The sequence below is a fragment of the Leishmania panamensis genome, assembly GCF_000755165.1.
Source record: "Leishmania panamensis strain MHOM/PA/94/PSC-1 chromosome 32 sequence".
NCBI classification, from domain to species: domain Eukaryota; phylum Euglenozoa; class Kinetoplastea; order Trypanosomatida; family Trypanosomatidae; genus Leishmania; species Leishmania panamensis.
Window position 1 is genome coordinate 610,257 of NC_025879.1, and position 22,267 is coordinate 632,523.

Sequence of the window (22,267 nt, forward strand, 5' to 3'; positions counted from 1 at the left end):
TGAGCGAGGAAGAGCAAAAGTGAGTGAGGGGAGGCGCATTGCCCCTGTGGAAGAGCGCTTGCACGCAACGAAGAATGCGGAGTGTGAGTGGAAACGAAGCGAGTCCCCGCAACGAAGAGCACATCCACGCACACACACACACACACACACACACACACACGCACAAGTACGGAGAGAAAGTGAGGGGTAACTCGCTCCACTTACAAGTTGGGCTTTTAGATGGTGCGCAACCACCGTCGCTGGGTCGTACTGCCACCACATGTGTTCTACCCGCGGAAAAGGTGCTCTCTCCGCTCTTTCCTCCCTCCCGTTTCACAACAGGAGAAAGCGCAGATTTCCACCTCTTGTGACACGCACGCACGAGTGCACGTATGCAAAGCTTCCAAAGTGTGTCCGGTTTGAGCCTCTGAAGAACCTTGTCGTCAATGAAATGGGGTGGGACAGCGGAAAAAGATGCGCTCTCTATCTATCAAACAAACAAGCAAAACACTAGCGTCTAAAGGGGGGAGGAAGAAACTGCGTTCTACCTCACGCCATCTCCGGCACAGCAAGAGCGGCCTCAGAAGAGAGGGCAAGAGAGACCCCGATAAAATAGAGCAACGGAACACATCTATGGAAGGCGCTCAGCAGCAGGGCACAGGAGATCGAGAGAAGCAGGAAGAAGCTCCGTCCTTGCTCAGACCTCCATGTAGTGCGACACTGGCGGCGGCGGAGCAAATTCGGCGTTCCTTGCGCGCGCAGAGACCGTGACGCGCTGATAGGACGGGACGTCGGGGCGCTGCTCCTCCGCGCCCAGGGAGCGTAAGGACTGCCGAAGCAGCTTCAGTTGCCGGTGCTCCTCGGTCGTCACGTACAAACGGTGGCAGCGGGCAGGTGGGAGCCGGTACTCCTCTGTGTCACCCTCTGACTCGATGAGCCCGCGCATACGCAAGAGGGCAAACAACTCCGCACCAGTGACAGCACATAGGATGTTGGCCTCTACGTTCAACGAGATCGGCTTTTGGCGAACTGCTGCCTTCGACGATGACCTATATGGCCTGCCAGCCGTGGATGCGCTTCCCTCACGAGACGCAGAGGAGCGCGTCGCAGACATCGAAGACGACGCGTACCGAGGTCTGGTGTGTCGCGGTGCTGAGGGGAGACGGCGAGCAGTCCCTGTCGTCGTTCGCTCACTCCTTCCTCGTGCACCTTTAAAGCGCTCTGCAATGGCCATCTCTGGCGGCCGTCTGTATTCGCGCGAGTCACCTCTCTGTTCAACGGGTGTTCGCTTCGAGTGCGCCCCGCTTGATGGTGCCCGTGCGACCCTCCCGGAAAAAACAGCCGGGCCACCGAAGGCGTCAAGCGGCCCATCTATCACCCTCGCTTGAGATGATGGCATGCGTCCTTGCAGCCACTGTGATTTGCTGGACTCTGCCGCCGCCTCGACTCTGTCATTGGCTACAAAATCATGGAGAAACCCATGAGTAGGCCGCCGGGTCTTGCTCACGTTTTCGGTGTCGAGCTCTGCAGACGCCGGTAGAACCTCCACATCCATTGAAGCGTCTCCTCGATCCTGCTGGTAGCGTAGCGACGTGGATGGCGGTGAGGGAGTGTCGTTCGACAAAACGCCATGCTCGTCTGGTGACCGCATTGGTGTAGCGGTTTCGGAGCGCGTACCCCGAGGCGGTCGGGGCGAAGGGCTCGAATCCTCAAAATCACTTACCGCCAGGGACGGGGAGAAACCTCGAGAAGTCGTTTCGCGGGGTGCTGTTGCCTTACCACTCATGGCAGACTCGACGGGAGCGTCTCTGGTTGATAACGGCATGCCAGACTGTGGTGAGGACATTGTGAGCTGCTTCATCTTCTGGCGTAACCTCTCCTGCACGACGCGAAAGGCATCAAAGCATACCACCTCCCTTGAGGTTACATTGTGGTCAACTTTGGCGTCTTCATTCGTGAGGTGGAGCTCCTCGCGAGGACAGTGATATGGAGTGCGTCCCTCCTCATCTCGGGGGACCATCGTCCGTGCGTTCACTGCGGATAATGGCGTGAGTTGGCGAGGGCTTGGAAACCGTTCTTGAAACCGGTACGAGTGCAGACCTGCGGCGCCACCCGGCGTTAGTGGTGCGGGCGTAGACTCGCAGGTATCTTGTAGTGGATTCACATCAACGGCTTTAGAAGGTATCGTGACCGAATCATTTGGCACCGGGGTTAACTTAGCATCTGTTGAGGATACAATGACTGTTGCTGTGGTGGCTTCAGACATGGAAATGGAGGCGTGGCGTCGTGCGAGCTGGAGCATTGCATTGAGTCCAGACACAGGCTTCGCGGTGCGAGTATATGTGAGGGGGCCCGGCATACTGTTCGTGTTGAAGTGGTGACCAGGAGAGGCATTGTTCTTTGGAACGCTGTACACCTGATTCACATCTCGTTCACTGACACCATTTCGCTGCGGAAGTTGGCTGTTGGCTGTGGTTGGCCTTGAGAGTCGCGCTGAAGACGGCGATGTCGAGAATGAAGTTATCGACTGTGCGACCGGTGGTCTTGCTGCAGGGTCTGCTGTTCTCTTCTCCATTAAGTACCGATGTCCGAAAGAGCGACGCTGATGATGTTCGTCCTCCTGTTGCTCAACTGTGTGAGATAAGTTGGAGAGGCGAGCTCGCATGTCGCTCAGGCGACTCTCGAAAGCGTCGTTCATGATGATGTCAGCCTAAATAAGACGTGCACACACCGGCAGCCTGCAAGCCCGAGGGGAGTGAGTCCGGGGTGTGGAGAGCTATAATCGGATGGGTCTCTCTCAGAAGTCAGCTCACACTCATCATGCCTCATTCCCTTCGAAGGTGAGCAGTAGTGCGCGAGAGGGGTCGGGTGAAGTGGAGATGGCTCAAGGAGTAAGAAATCAGCAAAAAGAAACCAAAAGAGGGATAAGAGAGACCGGTGCACAGGATAAGCAAGAGAAGCAGGGAGAAAAGCTAGAGTGGCTGAATAACTACTCTCATCCCTTTAGCCATCCTCTACCGCGCAGACGGCCACGAGAAGCTTGGTCAGGTGCTGAAGCTCCGCATGTTGCTCCATGTAGGTAGCAAGTAGTACTTAGCGCTACCCCCTTTCTCCTCCTTCTGCAGACACAGAGGAGCCCTGCCTAGAGAGGTGACCCACGTTGCAATGCGGTGCTCCCATGTTGCCCCCCGCTCCCTTTTTCTCTTTCCTTCTTTGCTCCACACCGAGATGCTCAACAGCATAAAAAACACGATGCGACACAAGTAATGAGAGAGTGAAAAGGAAATCAGCAACAGCACCACTGCCTGCAGTGGAAAGAATTGCCGGATAGAGTAGTTCAAAGCAAAACGAAGGTGCTCTGTCCCGCCGTTAGACAGACACGCGCACGCAGAAAGACCAGCGCGTGCAGCTTTCCGACACGTGAGTAGAACATCACCAAACGAAAAAGACCCTCACAAAGGCAAACCCGAAAAACCTCGTTGCACTTTATTCCCAACAGTGGGGATACGTCGCGGCGTAAATTTCTCTTTTTGTGTGTGTGTGTGTGTGTGTGTGTCGTTTGTCTGACACACACGTGTGCCTGCGCGTTGCCTCAGCAATTGTTCATCCGAAGCTCAAGAGCGCATTTCATCAATAAGCCCCGTCGAACGAGGAAGAACACTGAAAAGGGGGGGCAGGGGAAACAAAGCTGAAACGCGGCATAGCGCGGCACCCTACAGACCCAGACGTCTCTCTCTCTCTCTGAGGCTTCGGCGAGACCAAAAAGAAAACAATGAGGATCTGGTATACGAAGATACACATGTACAACCGCACACTCACCAAACTCGAGAATAAACCTGAAGTATGCCTCCCAAGTACAATGATTTGGCCTAGCCAGAATAGATAAATGAGAGCGACAGACACACGTACACACACACACACACTGGAGGCGCGAGCAAAATAGAGGAGGACAAGTAAGCAGTCATAGTTAAAGACAAGCAAAAAGCAAACCACAAGTCGGTGTTGAAACGGACACCAAAAGAGTAGAAAAGAGGCACCTAAGAGGGCGTAAACACACACACGCACACACACAACGACACACATCGGTGAAGTCTAGTAGCGGTCTACATGTGTGCACGACCGTCAGGTATGCATAGTTGTGTGCTCGTCTACACATGAACGAGAACTCGTGTCACAGTCAACGAGCGAGAGTTTCTAATAATGAAAAAGAGCCTCACTGCCTGTTTGCATTACTGGATGAGATCCGCTGTATAGCCTGGACCGCTCAACTGTGACAGCGCTTCGGAGAGCAAAAGAAACAAGAGAAAGGTGCGCAACGTGCAACAACCAACACAGCCGTTTCCAACCCATCAGCGGCCATCACACAAAACACGCAGGGGGGAAAGCGTGAGCATAATAAGAGGCGCTGCGGCGAAGCGCTCAGGCAGCGAGGCAAGCTCAGATGAGCTCCTTCATATGTGCAGCTTTTTTTCCTCCCTTCCCTTCTCATTGGCTAGCATACACCCAAATTAAGCTCTTCTCGATGCGTTTATCATAGACAAAAAACTCAGTCCCTTCGTCACCGGAAACACCAACACATGTACGCGTGTATGTCGCACTGCCTGTCTGCACGTGTGGATAGAACAACGGTGCGACGTGAGCACGTACTGGTCTGTGAATCAAAAAAGAGGGGGAGGGCGAACAAAAATTGAGGCATTTCTCCTCACCTTTTCACCTCCCCATCTACCGTTTGAGGGATTTCGTGCAGCACCAATTTGACGTGAAAACGAGTACTGTTTTCATAATTTATCCCTCCTTGTAGTCCAAGCCCCGTTTCGTCGCTCAGCCACCGACGTGAACCTCTCCCTTCTGCTTCTCAACACCTCATTCTCCGTCACTCACTCGCATCTTTTCGTCACCATGAAGACTGTTGCTCCCTCCGCCACGTCTGGGAGTTAGCGGGGCGGTGAAAGAAGACAAAGAGGAAGAGACAGAGAGACACCGCGCTCACTGGCGAGTCAGCACACCCGTCTCCGTCAACGCAACCTCTGGGAGGTCTGTGCGGCCGGGCCACTTACACCGGGGCCAAACCGACAGGGAGGCGGAGGGTGTTTCTTACACAAGAGCACTGATGCGCGTACTCGCGGTGCTTGCACACGCACGAGAGTGCAGAACCGCCCGTCCGCCCAGCCTCCCGTCGCACTGGCGGGTGGCATGAAGGGGGTCGGAGGGGCCGGACCTACTCTGAGAGCACAGTCAGTGGAAAACAACGAGAGAGAAAGGGGGCCCCTAGGGGCACTGGGGAGAGCTCGCCACGAAGCTGGAAGCTCGAGGTAACGCTCGCACATACAGACCTCCCCTCCAGCAGAACAAGAGAAAGCGCAACAGTCCCCTCACCCAGCGGCGCCGTTACGTCTCGAGAAATCCGCACCCCGACAACAAAAGAGAGCACACGGCGTAATGAACGGAGAGCAGGTTCCGCCAGGGTCCCTGCCGTGCCTTCCTGGCCGCATTGGGGAGGAGGGAGGGGGGCGAGCAAAAAGTCCCGGAGGCGAAGGCGAGCCAGAGTTCGCCGTCGGCATTCACCGGCAACGACACGCCTTCACCCATTGTTTGACTATAAAGAGTGGGCCCTAGTCACAGAACTACGGGCAGAGGAAGAAAGATGCGGAGGGGTATAATCAGGGTGAGGGGAGAAAAATAGAAGGACGAGTCTGCAGATAAGGGAGAAAAAGATGAGGACATCTGAAAGTTATATTTAAAGGGGTAGTGCGTGAAAAATAAAAAGATGATTAGAGGTGATGGTTGAGCAACAGAGGGTGTACAGATAGCGGAGCCGCCCCACCCGTTTCCTGTGGCAAAAACCCCCACTCAACCGAACTGCGAAAACACAGTGAAACTAGAACCAGCCAGCAAGCCTGAGAGAAAGAGAGCACAATCCGTGCTTGCTTTTAGCAGTGGGCCAGTGGACGAGTGTTCAGGGAGTAGGCACGTGTATTCGGGGCTTTGTGTGAGTAATTCATCTGTGTGAAAGGGGGCGGACTGGCACGGAGGAAAGCAAGGAAAAAAAACGAACAGAACGACCGACAAAGGCAAGCGTGCAAAAAATGGGTGTTTTAGCGTCGCAGCCGTCGCTCGTCACTGTTATCGTTGCCGCTCGTCGCACCGGCATCGCGCACAGCTCCGCGAAGGCGATGGCACAGTGACCGCCACACCGGCACAAACCTCTTCTCCATGTCGTCCACGTTGATCACCGTCAGTCTATCGCACAATTCCTCCTCGTTGTGCCGGAGCGCCTTCACGCCGAGCAAACGACGGCTGCGATAGATTTCGTTGATGAACTTCACATCGCCTGTAAGACACACCGTCTCTATTCCCTGTAGCGCTTGCAGCACGCGATGCATGACATGATCAGCCGCTTGCGCTTGGCCACCACACGGTGTGAAAAAGACCTGTTGTTTCTCCACCAAGATCTCCCAGATGGAGCGCTTGGTGGTGCCGGCAGCATTTACCGACACCACGCGATTCGGCAGCGGCTCACAGACGGTCTGCGCACTCGGCCACGCATGGTGATGTCGTGTGAAACACGAGCCGAAGAAACACCACACGAGCGCGTGATCGAGCACATCGACGTCGGCGTACGGCGGGATGGACTTGAATTGATTGAAACCAAAGTTGTCAAGGTCCACGAGGACGATGACGGGGAATATATTCCGCTGCGCACACATCTCCGAATACCGCGAGAGCACACGAAGCGTCTCACAGTGAATGCAGTGGCAGCTCTTTGACATCCAAGCGTCACCACTGATGAAGTGAGCGTCGTGAAGTGCATCCTTGTCGTCGCACGCGCCGGCCACAATGCTGAAACCCTCCTCTCCTGGATGATGGAATCGCACGATTGCCTTGCCGCCGTCTCGCAAGTCAGCTGCGTCCTTGGTCGTCAAGCGAGCATTCTCGCACGGTGCAACAACGACATCGACGTTCTCGAAGGCAACCTCCTTAAACATGGCTGCAATGTGCCCAAGGAAAACGGCAAAAAAAAATCAACCGAGAAACCAACAATAAGAGCTCACGTGCAGGAAGAAGGATCGCACGGAGGGCAAAGAGAACACAAGGAAGAAAGGAGGGTGTACTGCCGGTCTCAAAGTGAATTAAGCTGATAGTTTTCCAGGCTCTCTCTCGCGTCTCGTAAATTTCGCGTGCAGGTTGATATCGGCACCGCATCACCTCTGCAACGTCAGCAAAATAGATGGTGTGCGTCCGTGAGGGAATAAAGCAGCTCCGCAAGCGGGACTTCGGCGTGTTTCTCTATCTAAGGGAGTGCAAAAAGAGCTGCAACAAGCACCTAATGCAAGGAGACACACACACGGCTGCTACAACGCAGGAGAGCTGAAATACCAATTGTAGTGTCAAGCGAAAATGACAAGGACACCGTTCTTTCCGAAGAGTTTCCTACACTGGTCCTTATCACACGGAGAACTGCTAGGTGAGGACGGCGAAGATGCGTGACACCAATGGCGGGAGGAACAACACGGCTTGGCAAAGGGGAATAACTAGCAAGAGAGAGAGACAGCGAGTGGAAAGGGATGACGACCGAAGAGAGGGGAACGCTCCACCGCTGCTAAAGAGAAGGAGACTAATTTGATAGGGGGCCGATAAGCGAGTAGGTGCTTGGGAGGGGATCGCACTACGCGGCGGCAGTAAAAGGCCGGTAGACGCAAAATAGTATGCAATGGAGGCGGCCACCAGAGAATAGGAACCACCACCTATAACGTAGCGGGGATCAGTTCAGGGGAATGTAGCGCGCGAGAACGACAGCGTATGCGTGTCAGTGTTGATTGACACAAAAGAAGCAGAGGAAATAGAGAAAGGCAGGTGCGAGGAGGATGGATACGGCAAAGCAGAGCGATCCGAGTGCGTAAGTTGAATCGCGGAGACGGGGAGTGATAGCCACGCAAATAAAGAAAAGAAAAACACAGCGGCATTGCTCGTCTAGCAGCAAGGTCAGCCAATGATGGAGAGACAAAAGAGAGCACGTGCTTCAGAGAGAGTCTGTGAGACTGTCTGGGAGTGACATTGCATAACCACACACATGCGCGCACTGGTGTATTTGCGGACTCCGTCGTAAACTTCAAGATCGTCCGTCTTGCTCTTTATTTTCCGGGCAGTGGAGATCAGGCAGCAGTCTTCAAGCGACGATAGGCAGAAGAATCATACGTTAACGCGTGCACAGACACACACACACACACGAAGGATACACATGGTCTACCATGCACCACAACCCCCACATCAGCTGACCTAACAGGCGCACACCCACCTCTGTCGTCTGCAGACCTAGGGAGGAAGCCTCCTCACTCCGCTCGTGCCCTCTTCAGCGGGTTCTCTTGCGGCTCTTTCTCCCTGGATCCTACTGTGTCGATGACAAATGACGCGTGGTCGTCGCCACTGTCGACCCTGCTCATGCCTGTGGTCGTCTCTTTCCGAAGTGCTTTCGCAACAGTGCGGCGCTCCCAACACAACTCGTCGAGCCCACCACACGCCGCTGCTTGACGCGACGTACGTCCTCGCGCCGTTGTCGGAGCAGCGTAGCCCAAAAATGGAGGAGGGTAAACCGCACGAGGTAATTCCCCGCTCGAGTGCGGCTCAGGCGCACAAACCGGGATCGAAACCAACCTCGTCCACTCGTCCCACAGGGCGCTGGGGTCACCACCCATAGCAGCCGTCGCGCCAAGACCCCTCCTCAACCACAGCACAGCCCTCCGATAGAGGTCTGCCTGCGCCTCGGTCACGTGGAATGCGGCGGCTGCAACTTCGCAACGCAAACTAGCAGAAATTCGATGAACGCAACGTCCGACAATCCCAACAACAGGAAGCCCCAGGTCTCTCTGCTCGTAGCACGTACGACCGCTGGGCCCTCCTTCAGACCCTCCGCGGACGTCGCACATGTCCAGCGCAGCTTCCACCAGTTTCTGCAGCCGCTCTGTTGATTGCTCCGGACACTGTAGCATCGCCATGGTGTCGTAAAGAATCAACTTCAGCTCCGCCTCTACCAGCAGCGCACGTTGCTGCACGAGAGCCTCGCAGTGTCCTTGTGCCTCCTCCCACTGCGCTGTCGCGTCAAACAAATCACTCAGAAGCGCGCGGCAGAACGTCTCTACACCAATTTCCTTCATCCACGAATGTGTAGCCGCAGCAGCCGTCCTCAATCGCGCCTCACGCTTTTCCGTCTTGGCGAAGGCAGAAGAAGACACGTGGTAGAGCTGCGCACAGTGTACCACCGAGTAGAAAATAGCGCGCAGTTTATCGACACTGATCGCAATCCCATTCAAGTAGCCCAGCTGCGCCTCAACATGCGTACACACCGCCGGGTCCTGCAAAGCTGGCTGCTCCGTCATCAAAGCCCACGTGAGACACACGGCATGACGATCGAGCAGAAACATCCACAAGTCTGCATCGTCTTGGGCAGTAAACATGTCCGTCACGGACCACCGGTGATGGGAGCTGATGTACGTTGCAAACCACTGGTGCAGCAGATGAAGATAAAAGTAGGTCTGTGAATCGTTCAGGCCGCGGCACGGCCCGGGAGGTTCGGGCGTGTCGCCCTTCTCCTCCAGAAGCCCCTGCATAAGAAGTCCCAGCGCAGGAAGGCACCCCTGTCCTCCCGGAAGCTTTCTCAGAGTGTTTAGCAGGTCTTCCTCCAACTCCTTTAGTTGAGTATCCCGAGGAGGCGGTGATGCTTTTCGCATTCCATCAGCGACAGTGGAGCCAGTCTTTTCGATGAAACGTGTCTTGTGGGCGTGCAGGGCAGCCGCAGTGCGCATCCAGGAGGAGCACTGCGCCGCCTGCCCAACAGCGAGAATGCCCTTGACTTTGTGCTCATTAACTTCGCTCTCTTCGTACTCACGGAGCAGGTCAGGCAGTGCCACAGACGGCACCTGCAAGTCTCGTTTGAATGATCGCCGCACGAGTGTCTCGACAAAAGGCTCGGCAGGTTCGCCGAGAGCCGGCAGAACCCTTTCGCTGAGCCACAGCCGCTCCACCCTCCCGATCAGCGCGTAATCAGCGAACAAGTGGGCTGATTCAGCAGAGAGACGCGCAAACGCCTGCAGAGGCTTCGCCAGTGCCGCCTCCTGCTCCACAAAAAGTGGCGCAGTATCAGTGGTCGCCATGATTGGAAGCATCGATGTTGCGCTATCGGCGTAATCCAGCGCTGCGGCGAGTCCAGCCTTTGCCGCGCCACAGCTGCCCCAGCAGAGTCGCCGATACAGCTGCCAATAGGAGGCGACAAGCTCTGCCTGCACCCTTTGCACTTGCGGAGAACTAGGGTCAGAGAGCGCAGCCGAGCCGGAACTCAACGTGGATTGCTCCACCTGCCAGCTCAGTCCAGCAAGCCACTGCTCCCAGCGAGCCGGTGACAGAGGTACACACCGCGCACTCGCCTGGTACACAGCATGGTAGTGCCGCAACCCCTGTGTACGGCCAACGTCAGAAAGATGCTTTTGCACCCTCTGTGCCTGCCAGAGGCACTCCAAGACGTCCAGTGTTGCGTAAACCGACGGAATGGATAGAGTTTGTGTACCCTTCTTGACGTACTCACTGCCACACGCGAGCAGCGCTGCGATCTCTACAGAGGCGCAGGCGCCTTGCAAGGCAGTCATTTTCGCGCGCCGTATGCCCGTGTGTAGGCATCAAGCGCTGAGTTGTTCCCCCTTCTCGAGGGTAAGGAGAGTGCTGCCACCTGTAACAACGTTGGTTGTTTCGGTCACCAAACTGCGTCTCTTAAGGGGGGGGAGAACGATGGGATGCAACGGTCGTTGCAAAGTGGGGGAGAAAGCAAAGGAATGGGACGACAAGAAGGGGAGGAAGTAGGCCTGATACAGACAGAGAAAGGGGAGGTCAAAGAGGACTGGGAAGCGCAGAAAATGCAGAGCCAGACTTAGAAGTGAAGCATCGCGCTTGCTTGATGAAAGTCAGCAAAAGAACATGTTGCAACCTGCATGATCAAGTACAGTTCTGGAGACACCATGCTTCCTCTTCCGGTACTGCGCATTCTTCCACGACACCGACAAGAACCATCTACAACCAAATGTACTCCATCTTGGCCTTCAGACTCCAAAAAGAGCGTGGTGGCTCGCAACTGGTGAAGGAACACTCGCACAACCTTTTTTTTCACTCTACTTGGCGCGCACCTTAGACACCCTCTCTATCCTCTTCCGGCATGAGCACGGTAAATGATCGCACATTACATAGCCGAGCAGTAGTGATGAAAGGGCACCAACACGCACGCACCTACTGCCCCGCAACACCATACACACGCGTCCACGCGTTGAAGAGCGACCCCTTTCTTCCGCGTGACGACGACACGTTGCTCAACCGCACAACCATCGCAACCACAACAGGAGGGGGGAACCCCCCGAAGAAAAAGGCGACGGGTCCCCACCCACAGAGACGAAAAAATCTAAAAAAAAGGGACACAGAAGTCACGAAATCACAAGAGAAAATCGCGCCGAAACACGAGAGAGGGAAAGGAAGGGAGGAGGAGAGGGGGGCAGCAGGGACAACAAGAGTTGAAAAAGGACGTGAGTACGCCCCTCCCTCTCCACACATACACACACAGGCCTCGGCGTGGCGAAGGGGGATCCGACAGAGGAATAAACAGCAACTCGCACTTGAGCACAGATGCACTACATCTTTAAACACAAAGTCCCCTCGTGAGGAAATGAAGTCTCCCATGGTTTCCCCCTCCCCTTGACCGGCAATGATGGGAAAGATGTGCAGACAACGAGATGATAAGATGGGCTAAATAGAGGGAATAGTGGGTCTCCAAAAAGGGTGGACATCGAAGGGGAGTGAGCTCTTTACACCACAAGACATGCTTGCCGGAGCGAATCTGGAAAAGTAGAATAGTAAAGAAAATAACACGCCAAGATGGACATGCTGCTCATCTGTCCACGAGAGAATTGAGGAAAAAAGGAGAGAAGAGAGGAGGCGTGCGCGTGGAGAGCTGCAGTGACAGAGGTCTGGAAGAGGAAGCGCCAGGGCAGTAGGGGATAGGCCATCTTTTCGGAATGACGTTCAGGGAACGAAAGGAACTGAAATACAATCATCGCATCGCCAACAAAAGCCAGAGTCTGTCGAACCAGTGGTACGTACGAGTGGGGTGGAGCAGTGCAGCCATCATCACGCATTCATACCGAGACGAGCGAGCACGCGCGGAAGCTACTCACATAAGAAGGAAATGAAAAGGGAGCATGTGCAGCCAAGCGGACACCGCACCCTGCCACACTAGTAGCAGCTAGTCGAACAGGCGTGACGAGAACCGAATAAGGCGCATGTGCTATGTGTGTGTGTCTGTGTCAGTCCCACTGTGCATGGGGTTTGCTCCCTAATCAGGCAGGAAACAGAAGCGCAAGAGAAAGCGAATGAGATAATACGAATGATCTCACCGCTGCCCTTCTTTCAATTTGGCATGTAGTGATTGAGCCGAAACAGCATGAAGAAGAAGGGTGGACGAGATGAAACTGTTGTAAAGCAGGAAGGTAACCACTTCAGTAACATCGAATGAAACCTACACTTATGGGGAGTGCACAGACAATTACCCACTTTGGCTCCGTCTCTGCCTGCGGCAACAGCAAAGCAGTTGTTGACCCTTCACCCATTTTGACCATGTAACCGATATACCCGCCCTCCTGAAAAGGGCATAACTCGGTACGTGGTATGACAGGGGGTTCAGTGCCCCCACTCTGGGTGGGGGAGGCCAAGCAGTCCCCACACCTTCTCCCTGCCACTATGGAATCACCGCTGGTGCGGACCGCGTCAAGTGCCTACTACCGAGAGTAGTCAGAGCGATGCATCGCTGCTGGTGTCTGCGCCCGGGTCGTGAACGGCGTGGCGCCAGAGCGACCTGCGACAGCGAAAGCGCTTGTGCCGTCCATGTGATGGGCAGGGTGTGCCAGCGTGACTCGAACGCACCTCACCCGGCCCCGCGCACCCCACTGGTGTGGGGAGCCTGAGTGTGTCGCCATCTGGGGGAGGGGGGGACGCACCGCGTGGCGACCGGCAGGATGGAGGGCAGCTGTGCGGCGGCCTGTGGAGGGGATGGGCAGCCACTGCTTGAGCCTGAGGCCGTGCTGCGAGGACTGAGTCAGCGCACGGCTGTAGCATTCGTGCCCACTGCTGCTTTGCGCGACACGATGAGCCTGCTGGTGGACTGCAGAGAGAGGGAAGTTTTGACTCATGTTATATGGCAGAATCGACACGCTAAAGGAAAAAAACCTTCGTCACTCTCCCGTTCGATGTCCTACATGACCGTTGCGCAGTGTTCGAGGTTCAAATACCGGGAAGGGGTTGTAGATGAACGACAAAGAAGGACTGCAGTTGATCCGGATGCCAGGACATCGTCAAGGCGCATCTATAACACTATGCGTGCGTGTGTGGCTTTACGTCTATGCTTTGTGGAAAAGAATGAGGTTGAAGATGTCGCCGTCTATGCTGTGCACGGGTGCCAATGGAACTTCCGGCATTTTACGTCCAGAAGTGCACACACACGCACACACACACACACGCGCGTACAAGCGGACCGCAGCTAGCAAAACGCTTGTGAAATCAGAGAGAGCGCTGCGCACAAAGGCACAAGAAAAAACAATGCGAGCTCATCACCAGTTAATTTGTGCTATGTGCGAATGCGCTTCACTCCCCGGGCATCAGTAGAATCTGGAGACTGAACCCACGTGATGCTCTTCTCGTCCCTGCTAGCGGCACCTCTCAGCGCTTGCACGCCATCTTGGTGAAGAAGTCGGACAGTCTCGTCTGTGTCTTTGTGGACTGCGTAGCCACCGAAGTGGGTGTGCTCTTGAACACAGTCTGCTCGCAAGTTAGAGCAAAAGGAGTCGAAGGACTGCGCGCCGGCGGCGAGGCAGAGAGTGAGTTGCATTGATGGTTGGGTGAAGTACAGATGACCGCCTGCGAGGACCGTTCTTCGGGGATTATCAGCGTAGTTTCCAACGAGGTGGTGGAAGGTTTCTCTTTCGGTGGTAATGGAGAAGAAAGTGAGCGAGCAGCAGAGACCGTCTTCGGCTGTGTGTAGTTGCCGTCGGTGCTGTAATCAAAGACCTGTGCTGATGCTGTCTTCTGTGCCACCGGTGTTCGCAAAACGGCAGCCCCAAAGGCACTCTCTGCTGAGCGCTTGAGGCTAACGGCGCCGCCGTCGAGCGCAAGCACGCCTTTAGACTTACCAAACGACAGCGCCTCCATCTTTTGCATGCCATCACCACCCCTTAGAGGCACCGTAACCGGCACATCGGGAGAAACACGTGAGTGCTCACGATGTGGAGTCGCTACCACCGTCGATGGAGTGCTCGTTTCGGCACTGCTCGATGATGCAGTGGCACGCGGCTGCATGGAATCGCCCACCTCTCGCTTGTCGTCCAAGACCAGACATGAATGCGGCTGAGCCGTTGCTGCCTGCTGAGCAGGCTGTTGAGGGGCCTTCTTTGTCACTACAAACACGTCACCATCGTCAAGCAAAAGTGCCATGACCGCCAGAGAGTGGAGGGAAGGAAGAGGAGAAACTGCTGCCGATGTGTGAGTGGAGGGCGTTGGCGTAATCCGCGCTACACAAGACGGCGTTTCACCCGAGCAAAGTTGCGTGTGAGGCGTCAGCACAAAAAAGAAAAATCCCCAACGAATCAAAAACAAAGAAACGACAGAGACGATAGGCGCGCTGCAGCGTTGATGGAATGGAAACACACGGGCAGGGGGGCCCTGCCAGAGATGAAGGAATGAAGGAGGGAGTAGGAGAAGTCCGATAGGGAGAGGGCAAAAAGCGCTCACTATGTAGATGAGAACGTTGATGTACACAACGGGCGTCCGTGGCAAAGCACGCCTCACCCATCGACACAAGAGGCGCAGAAGCAGGACTGTGATCCCGTACATGGCGCAGGTCTCCTCATGAGCATCGTTCTTCAGGTGCGTGGGCAGCCTCTTTCAGCGTCGTCCGTCAGCAGCACCTCTGCGTACGACAGCCATCCGTCGATGAGGCTTTGTGTGTGCTTTCTGATAGCCGCTGGGGGTACTAGAGCGATGGAAGAGAAGAAAATACAACGACAGAAGGCAAAAAGGGGGGGACCGCGTGACTCCCGGTGGTAACCACCGCACGAGAGCCTTCTTGGGTCGCGTCAATCTAGGAAGGACATAGGGGAGCGATACGATCCACGCTGTGATGGGTCTGCCGGCAACCATACTATGATACAGAGAGTGAAGAGCATCTAAGAGAAGACCAGACGAAGGAGCAAAAAACTGAGCGGAAAGACAGCACAGGAAGACAGAGTCGGAGAAGCAGCCGAGAAAAGCGCATACAGACGCACAACGCTACTGCTCAACCGAGGCATACAGGCACACCAGCAACTCACCACGTTACAGCAAAGCCTCAGCTGACCTCTCTCTCTCCTCCCACCCACCCACCCACCCCTCTCTCTCACTCTCAGGCCGCGCACTTAGCGAAACCCGGAAAGGAGGTACCCCGACGGTGATTAGGGCGTACCAGCTGAGGCGCTAGTAGGGGGTAAACCCTGTGAACTCCGGTGGGGTGCTAAACAAGAAGCTCTCTTTGTTCGCCTTGCGCACATCCGAGTCAATGGCACCGGTGGAGGCACCACCCGTGGCACCACTGCCCGCCGCTTCCACACCACCACCGTCTTTCACGCTTTGCGTTTGCTGCGTCGACGGCGTCGACTGTAAAGCGACTGCGAGTGCCTGACGACGGGCCTCTATAGCCTGCTGCTGGGCAAGCTGCTTGCCTGTCTCGACGAGAGATGCTGTCCACTTCCCATCCACTTCAGGAGACGTCAGCCCCTCAACATTCCCTGGGGTGACGCCTTCTACGAGATTCCCCTTGTGGTCCGCGGCGCGCTGGAAATCAAACCCAGATGTTAATCGCAGCGGGTCTACTCTAACGGTGTACTGCCTCTTCGCGTTCTTGTTGAGCCTCGCCACCACGCGGTGGATCTCTCCCGTGTAGAGCGCGAGGAATTCATCCGACTTGTCCGGCTGCAGTGCCAGCTCCGACAGCTCCGCCGCCACAAAGTACTTGGTTTGCAATGCGTGGTTGATGCGACTGAGATGGTGGCGCAGCTGAGCCACTTCGCGCGGGAGGACACGAATCTCCTTAAAGGGATCAATGTCACTCCGATAGCCTGACATGATCCTCTGTTGCCTGCGGGATGCGCGCCACCAAACTAAGCTAGGTGGGGTTTTCTTGCTCTTAGCTCGCACGTAAAGAATGCTAAAACAGTGCGAGAGTCAGAGAAAACTAAGCGACCTCAGCGCTCTCTTAGTGATCCTCGAATCCGTTGAGATCGACAGCAGGAGCATATGTGGCTGCGACGAGAACGAAACGAACGAAGAACAGAGGAAAAGGTGTGATTAAAAATCGGTGTACATTTTTTTTATATCTCGAGAAGCGCCACGTCTGAATGGAGCCAGCTGGTGCCACTCCACAAGCGGGTCGAGCTCTACATAGTCTCTGAGATGGGCAGGAAAGGAGGCATCAACGCAGGCTCAGGTACAAGCAGAGGTAATCATTCCTCTCTTCCCCCAGCTATCAAAGCGTTCGATTCGTATGAAGCTCTTCTGCGCCGGGGAGCAAACCTCACTCACACGTCGCGAGCATCTCTTTCCGTGTTGGTGCGTGTTCCCTCGTGCGCTCTTGCCTCTCTGTCTTCGGGTGCTGTTAATGCTCGTCCTCCTCTCTCTCTCTCTCGACGAGGAAGAATACCACCGGGGTGAAACGAGCATCGAGCAACTGTACGATTCTCATTTTGTTTGTTTGTTTGGCAATTGTCCTTCTTCTCCTCAAATCGAAAAGGAAAGAGGAAAGAAACAAATAACATCACGACTTGCAAGGAAGGCTTGGAGGCAGCAGTCCAGAGTCAACCACCACCACACGCACCTCACACCCCATCAAGAAGGGGGAGCGGCAGACACACCCAAACAACGAAAAACAGAGAACGTGGGGCATTCACCTTTGTTTCTGATCTATCCGCAGCGCCTCTCATCTCCTCTCTTTCCCTGTCCGAGTACGACAAGTAAGCGGCAAAGAAGTGGGCGGAAGGCGGGGCAGCATGCTCACCAGAAAAAAAGGAAGAAGGAACAACGAGAGAGCCAAGCAGGTCAAAGCTGCCGTACTGGGATGCATGCGACTCATGCCTGTCACCTGTGTGTGTGGGTGTATTTTAGTGCAGGGCCATCGCCCTACTGGTGCCATTACTTGGATCCGACGCCGCAGTCTGGGACGGACTCACCGTTTCCAGCGCGCGTGCACTCCCCCCCCCCCACTATCGACTACTTCACAAGGTTTTTCTCCCCTCCCCCCGCTACTTTGATTGGAGTGTAAGGAGTCTCCCTGTCTTCGCCGCACTTGTCCCAGCGAACCACCTAGCCAGGGGTCCTTCTCTGGGAGAAGAGAAAATAAGATGTAGTGGGGGGCGAGAGAGAGAAAGAGAGAGAACGCCCAGGAGCGCTGCCTCATAGAGAGGCACGCATGCGCACGGCAACACAGGTGCACACAACATCACGCTGTTGAAAAGGGGTGGAAAGGGACAATGGATTGAGGAAAGTGGAGCAACATGAGGGGGGGTACAGGTGCTTGATGGTCAACAGAAGAAGGGAAAGGAGCAGCTTGTACAAAGCTGAAACAGAATGTAAAAAGGCACAGGTAAATCCAGATTCAGATCTGGATCTATACGTGGCAGTGTCTGTGTACGGGGCACCGTCGCGCGCGGGGAAGGGGGTACGCTCCTTGAAACGTATGCGTCATGAAGCGCTGCTGAACCAGAAGTAGCGCCTGGTGCTTGTTGGGCACACGTGTTGGCACATTCCGCATATACCTTCAGTAAAAGAGAAGACCCGGGAGTATGGACGTCTCGAGAGGAGAGTAGGTGGAGTTATACACGACACGCTTGCTGCGCAGAGCGACTACAAAAAAAGCCCTCCAATCCTGTTCTGCATCCTCATCCTTTAACTCGCTCCCTCTCTTGCTCAGCTACGATCCGTGGCTACGTTACTGCATGTCGCTCTTGCGCTCAAAGATGTACACCAGGCGGCCGTTCTTGTAGGTGTAGCAGAACCGCTCGCCACCTGGCGCGATGGCCACCGTGAGCACCTTGTTTGTGAACGGCTCCGGAATCGCCTCCTCTGCCAACCCCACCCCGCTGTCGTTCTCGTCGTTGATATGCGACGACAATTGGGAATGGTGCGTCGCCGAGAGGGTCTGTGACCACGCGTTGGCGAGCGAGACTTCCAGCTCCTGTACCGCCACCACACCGCCAGAGGCGGCATCGTCAGGCTCGACAAATGGGTCGGCCCGGTAGTGGACGAGAGAGTTCGCTGTGGAGAGCGAGGAGTGCAGCGGCTGCCACACAGCGACAGCGCCGTCGTAGAGACCAGTTACCACCGTGCCAGAAATGTCGTCCACGGCGACGGGGAAGCGATCAAAGATTGAGTCGTTCTCGTACAAGGTATCGAGATACTTAGAGACGTAGTTCATCACGGGCATCATGGCGCACGCACGATCCGGCTTGCGCAAGTCCCAGAGTTTTAGGCTGAGGTAGTCGCGCGTGACGACGTGGTCGGGGCCCAAAAAAGAGGCGCCTGAGATGCTGCAGAGGATCTCGTCGTACGCCTGGCAGCTAAATGGGTTTTGCTGCGTCGTAAGCTGCGAAGAGATGGCGTACTTGCGATTCACACGCGATGGCGGATCGCGCAGGTCGCCAATGTTGAGAATGCCGGAGCTGCGCGTCAGCAAGAAGAGCGAGCTGTGCGTTGGGTGAAATGACGCGGCTGTGACGAGTTCCTCTACCTCGTCAAGGGCCCCTGACGGTGGACGAAGATCCGCGATGCACGTTGCCTTAGTCGTGTCCGTCGCCTCGAAGCTCCACCAGAACACCTGCAGATCCTCGATGCTCATGAACGTCTCCCCATCAGCCGAGACACTCAGTGCTTGAATGCTGTTCATCACTGGGCCAAACTCCTTGATGGGCAGAATGGCCGGCTGCGGTGGCAGACGCGCAAAGTAGCGCGACCCAACAAAGGTCTTGCCGATTACCTCCTCCATGCCCACGAAAGCGTTGAAAGGACTGAAGCCCTCACGGCGCACATGAAATAGCTTGATCACTCGCTCGTTCGCGGTGAGGTAGCTGATCATGCTTGGCGAGCACCGCGGGCGCACAAAGGTCAGACACTTGACGTACGGCTCCACCGCCACGGAGGTAAGAGCATTAATTGACTTCACGAACGCCTTGTGCGAATGCCGCCGTAGCACCTCGCGACCACGCATGTCATGGGTAATGTTCTCCGTCGCTGCCGAGTCTAAGCTGCCACAGTTGTTCGGCGTTGCGGTGGTGGCGGTGCCGTCGTCGCTGCTGTGCCGCAACGAGCCACGCGTTTTGCCGCCGCCGTACATCTGCATGGTGAGCGATGCGCGACCTTCTTGCTGTTGTTGTTGCTGCATGAGTGACTTGCTGCGGCGAATCGAGGAGTTATACGTGTCCGCGGTGCTCACCTCAAAGTACTCTATGTGGCCGCTGTAATCGCCTAGGCACAGGCCCAGAACTGGTGCGCCGCTCAGCGGATCCAACAGCGTTGCCATCGCGACCACACTCACAGACTGCAGCGCGCTGTCCTCACCGGCAGCCTGCAGCGGTATCCGGAAGGACTCGGTCAGCATCTCGCCCGACTCGTCCAGGGAGCCAATACTCGCGAAAGACGTAGCGAACGCGGCTTCGTCGAACCGAGGACTCGGACTGTTGCTGCTACCTCCGTTGCCGTTCGATGGGGTGCCCATCGCAGCAGCAGCGGCAGCAGCGGCAGCAACGGATGAGTAGCTGGGGGACGAGTGATGACCAGAAGAGGATGTCCCGACCGCGCTGGCTGCGGTGTGAGCGCTGCTATCGCTCCCGTCGTCACGAGCAGCAGGCGAGGACGTCACTGTGAAGATCTCTGTAGTTGTGCGGGTGTTGTGGCTGCCGAGCCGAGGTTGCGGGGACGGCTCCTTCCGATCCCCCAACGACGCCATCGATTCACTGAATGCCTTGCAATCTGCTACGGTGGCGTCGTCTTCCAGTTGGGCCTCATCTCCTGCATGGGGATCCTCAAGTGGGTAGTGCAGTTTCTGATAAAACTGAAAGGTCGTTGTCGCACCCCGCACCGTCCCATACAACCGCTGTTCGACGTTGCGTATGTGCTCACGCACGCTCTGTGGAACTCTACCACCAGCGTAGCCCCCGGCACCGTGTCTCTGTCTTCTTGCACCACTAACAACGCCGTCAGCGCGCATCGACCGCAGCGCGGTGCGGCTTGCGTTCGATGCCGTCATCATCATGGGACTCTGTTTTGTCTTTGCAGGCGTGCGCTTACGAGACTGTATCACTGAATCATGGTAGACGCCCCGCTCCGGCATCTCGCTCTCTGCACGCGAGCTGCGAGCAGAGCGCTCCTCGCTCGGTTCGTATGCTGGGCCGCGTTCAGGCGCTTCACTGCCGGCACGCGAACCGCGGTAGGATGCGTAGGGGTCACGACGAGTGGCACTAGTGGGACTGGCTCCTATCCGGTCCCGCTGCGGGGCCTCACTACCAGCACGAGAGCTTCTGCAGGCGGCCATTTGCGCGTCCTGGAAAGGACCGCTCAGCTGAGACACTGGCCCCGGCTCCGAGCGTGCCTCACTGGAAGCGCGAGAACTACGTAGTGATTTGAGCTGCGCCTGCTCCCCTGTGGGCATCTCCGGCGACGGGGACAGCTTCGGATGAACCTTTTCCACTGCCTTCCGTGGCTCCATTGGCAGAGGAGGGCGGGGTAAGGCGAAGAGAAACGAGCGGAGCTGCTCGTGCACGCTGCCCTAACAACGAGAGGGCAGTATTGGGGTGTGTCGGGGTGCCTATAAACGACTCTTGACACTGAACACGAGCAACGGATCTGAGAAGTCCGATGAATGGAGGTGAGGTATGAGGAATCTCAGAGCAAACAATGATGATCTGGGTGAAGAGAAACTAGTGAAAATGAGAACAACACTTCCCCACCCCATACAGAGACACCCTCAGGAAAGACACGGAGAGCAAGAGAGAGAGAGAGGAGTATCCAAAAGGCAGTGCGCTAAGGCGGGAGAGGTGTAGGGAGTGAGGGGAGGAGATGAAGGAGGCACGCGTATCGTGTGTCTTCGTGACTGCGGGTGTGAGGATCACGCGTAACTTGGTAGACGTGTGAACCTCTGAGTATGTGCGCTGATAGTCACGTGTGCCAAAGTGATTCGAGACGGTGGTGGGTAGGGAAGGGAGGGGGTGGGATTCCCTCCACTGAGCTCGTCAGGTAGTTCAGAAATGGAGGCTGTATTGGCGGCGTGTGATGGTGTGATGCCATACAGACCCATACACAACTGAAAAGGAAGAATGACGTCAGCGCGAGTCCGTGGCAGGGCATGTTGGGGAAATCAGACGAAAGGGAAAGTTTGCAAAAAGATGAGCAAGACGGGCCGAAAAAGAGGAAATGAGAGCAGCGTAGTAAGGAGCAACATCTTCACCCCGTCATTGTACGCATCTCCTCAGTCCTACACCTCAGGTGCTGTCCACTCATCCGCATCCAAGGCACACATGTGTAGCAGTAACATCAGTCAGATGCCAATGTGAACGGGTTCTTGCTTCTCACTGAAGGAATGTCCGCCTCAACAGTGCTTCTCACGGAGGCCTAGCTGGGATAAAGGCGTATATCGCTGTGAGTACGGAGGACGGCAACGCTGCATTTCAACAGGAGTCGTGGCGGCGGCGCAGCCCTTATTTTTTAGTTTTTTTTTTCCTTTCGTTTCATTCAGTCTGACCACTCCACCGAGAGAAAGCCAGCAAAGGTAGCCGCGAAGCCATAGAACCCCTATGCCTCTGCGGCACCGCGGTTCAGTCCCCGTCGTCTAGGACGAGGTGTTCTGCCCTCGAGCCGGGCCATCTGTCTATATCTGGCTTTCCTACTCCTTCCTCACCTCACTCCTCGCATACATGCTGCGCGATGACCACTGGACAGACTCGGCTGGACAGCGTGCTGGGATCCAAGCGGGCGGCGTTGAGAGCCCTGCTCAGGTGCGGAAGCGGTGGCGTCTCTCAGAGGTACAAGGAGCAAAAAATCCAGGAAAAAACAACAACTACGCGAACAAGAAGGGGGAACATGCGACAAGGTGCAAGAGGGCCAGAGGTCGCCACTCACAGCGCACGAATAGAGGCCCACTCGGTAGAGAGACATACACTTGACCGGGATGTTTAAAGTTCATCATTCG

At 55.8% G+C, this 22,267-nt stretch overlaps 6 protein-coding genes across 6 annotated transcripts, besides 2 other annotated features; all 6 read right to left on the reverse strand.

Annotated features, from left to right (window-relative positions):
• Positions 1–676: 676 nt before the first annotated feature.
• On the reverse strand, positions 677–2,677 carry LPMP_321690 (hypothetical protein; the record flags this gene model as incomplete). Its single annotated transcript, XM_010703552.1, has 1 exon — positions 677–2,677. One exon carries the CDS (start codon positions 2,675–2,677, stop codon positions 677–679), a length of 2,001 nt encoding a protein of 666 aa, XP_010701854.1.
• Positions 2,678–6,074: 3,397 nt separating this feature from the next.
• Positions 6,075–6,965, reverse strand: LPMP_321700 (hypothetical protein; the record flags this gene model as incomplete). Its single annotated transcript, XM_010703553.1, has 1 exon — positions 6,075–6,965. One exon carries the CDS (start codon positions 6,963–6,965, stop codon positions 6,075–6,077), a length of 891 nt encoding a protein of 296 aa, XP_010701855.1.
• A 1,344-nt stretch (positions 6,966–8,309) lies between these two features.
• Positions 8,310–10,616, reverse strand: LPMP_321710 (hypothetical protein; the record flags this gene model as incomplete). The annotated part of the gene is made up of 1 exon (XM_010703554.1): positions 8,310–10,616. The coding sequence occupies one exon, from the start codon at positions 10,614–10,616 to the stop codon at positions 8,310–8,312; it is 2,307 nt and encodes a 768-aa protein (XP_010701856.1).
• Positions 10,617–12,642: 2,026 nt separating this feature from the next.
• Positions 12,643–13,232: a repeat region.
• A 490-nt stretch (positions 13,233–13,722) lies between these two features.
• On the reverse strand, positions 13,723–14,892 carry LPMP_321720 (hypothetical protein; the record flags this gene model as incomplete). The annotated part of the gene is made up of 1 exon (XM_010703555.1): positions 13,723–14,892. The coding sequence occupies one exon, from the start codon at positions 14,890–14,892 to the stop codon at positions 13,723–13,725; it is 1,170 nt and encodes a 389-aa protein (XP_010701857.1).
• Positions 14,893–15,510: 618 nt separating this feature from the next.
• Positions 15,511–16,158, reverse strand: CPC2 (chromosomal passenger protein, putative; the record flags this gene model as incomplete). Its single annotated transcript, XM_010703556.1, has 1 exon — positions 15,511–16,158. The coding sequence occupies one exon, from the start codon at positions 16,156–16,158 to the stop codon at positions 15,511–15,513; it is 648 nt and encodes a 215-aa protein (XP_010701858.1).
• A 1,858-nt stretch (positions 16,159–18,016) lies between these two features.
• On the reverse strand, positions 18,017–20,788 carry LPMP_321740 (hypothetical protein; the record flags this gene model as incomplete). Its single annotated transcript, XM_010703557.1, has 1 exon — positions 18,017–20,788. The coding sequence occupies one exon, from the start codon at positions 20,786–20,788 to the stop codon at positions 18,017–18,019; it is 2,772 nt and encodes a 923-aa protein (XP_010701859.1).
• A 1,064-nt stretch (positions 20,789–21,852) lies between these two features.
• Positions 21,853–22,111: a repeat region.
• Between the last annotated feature and the right edge of the window lie 156 nt (positions 22,112–22,267).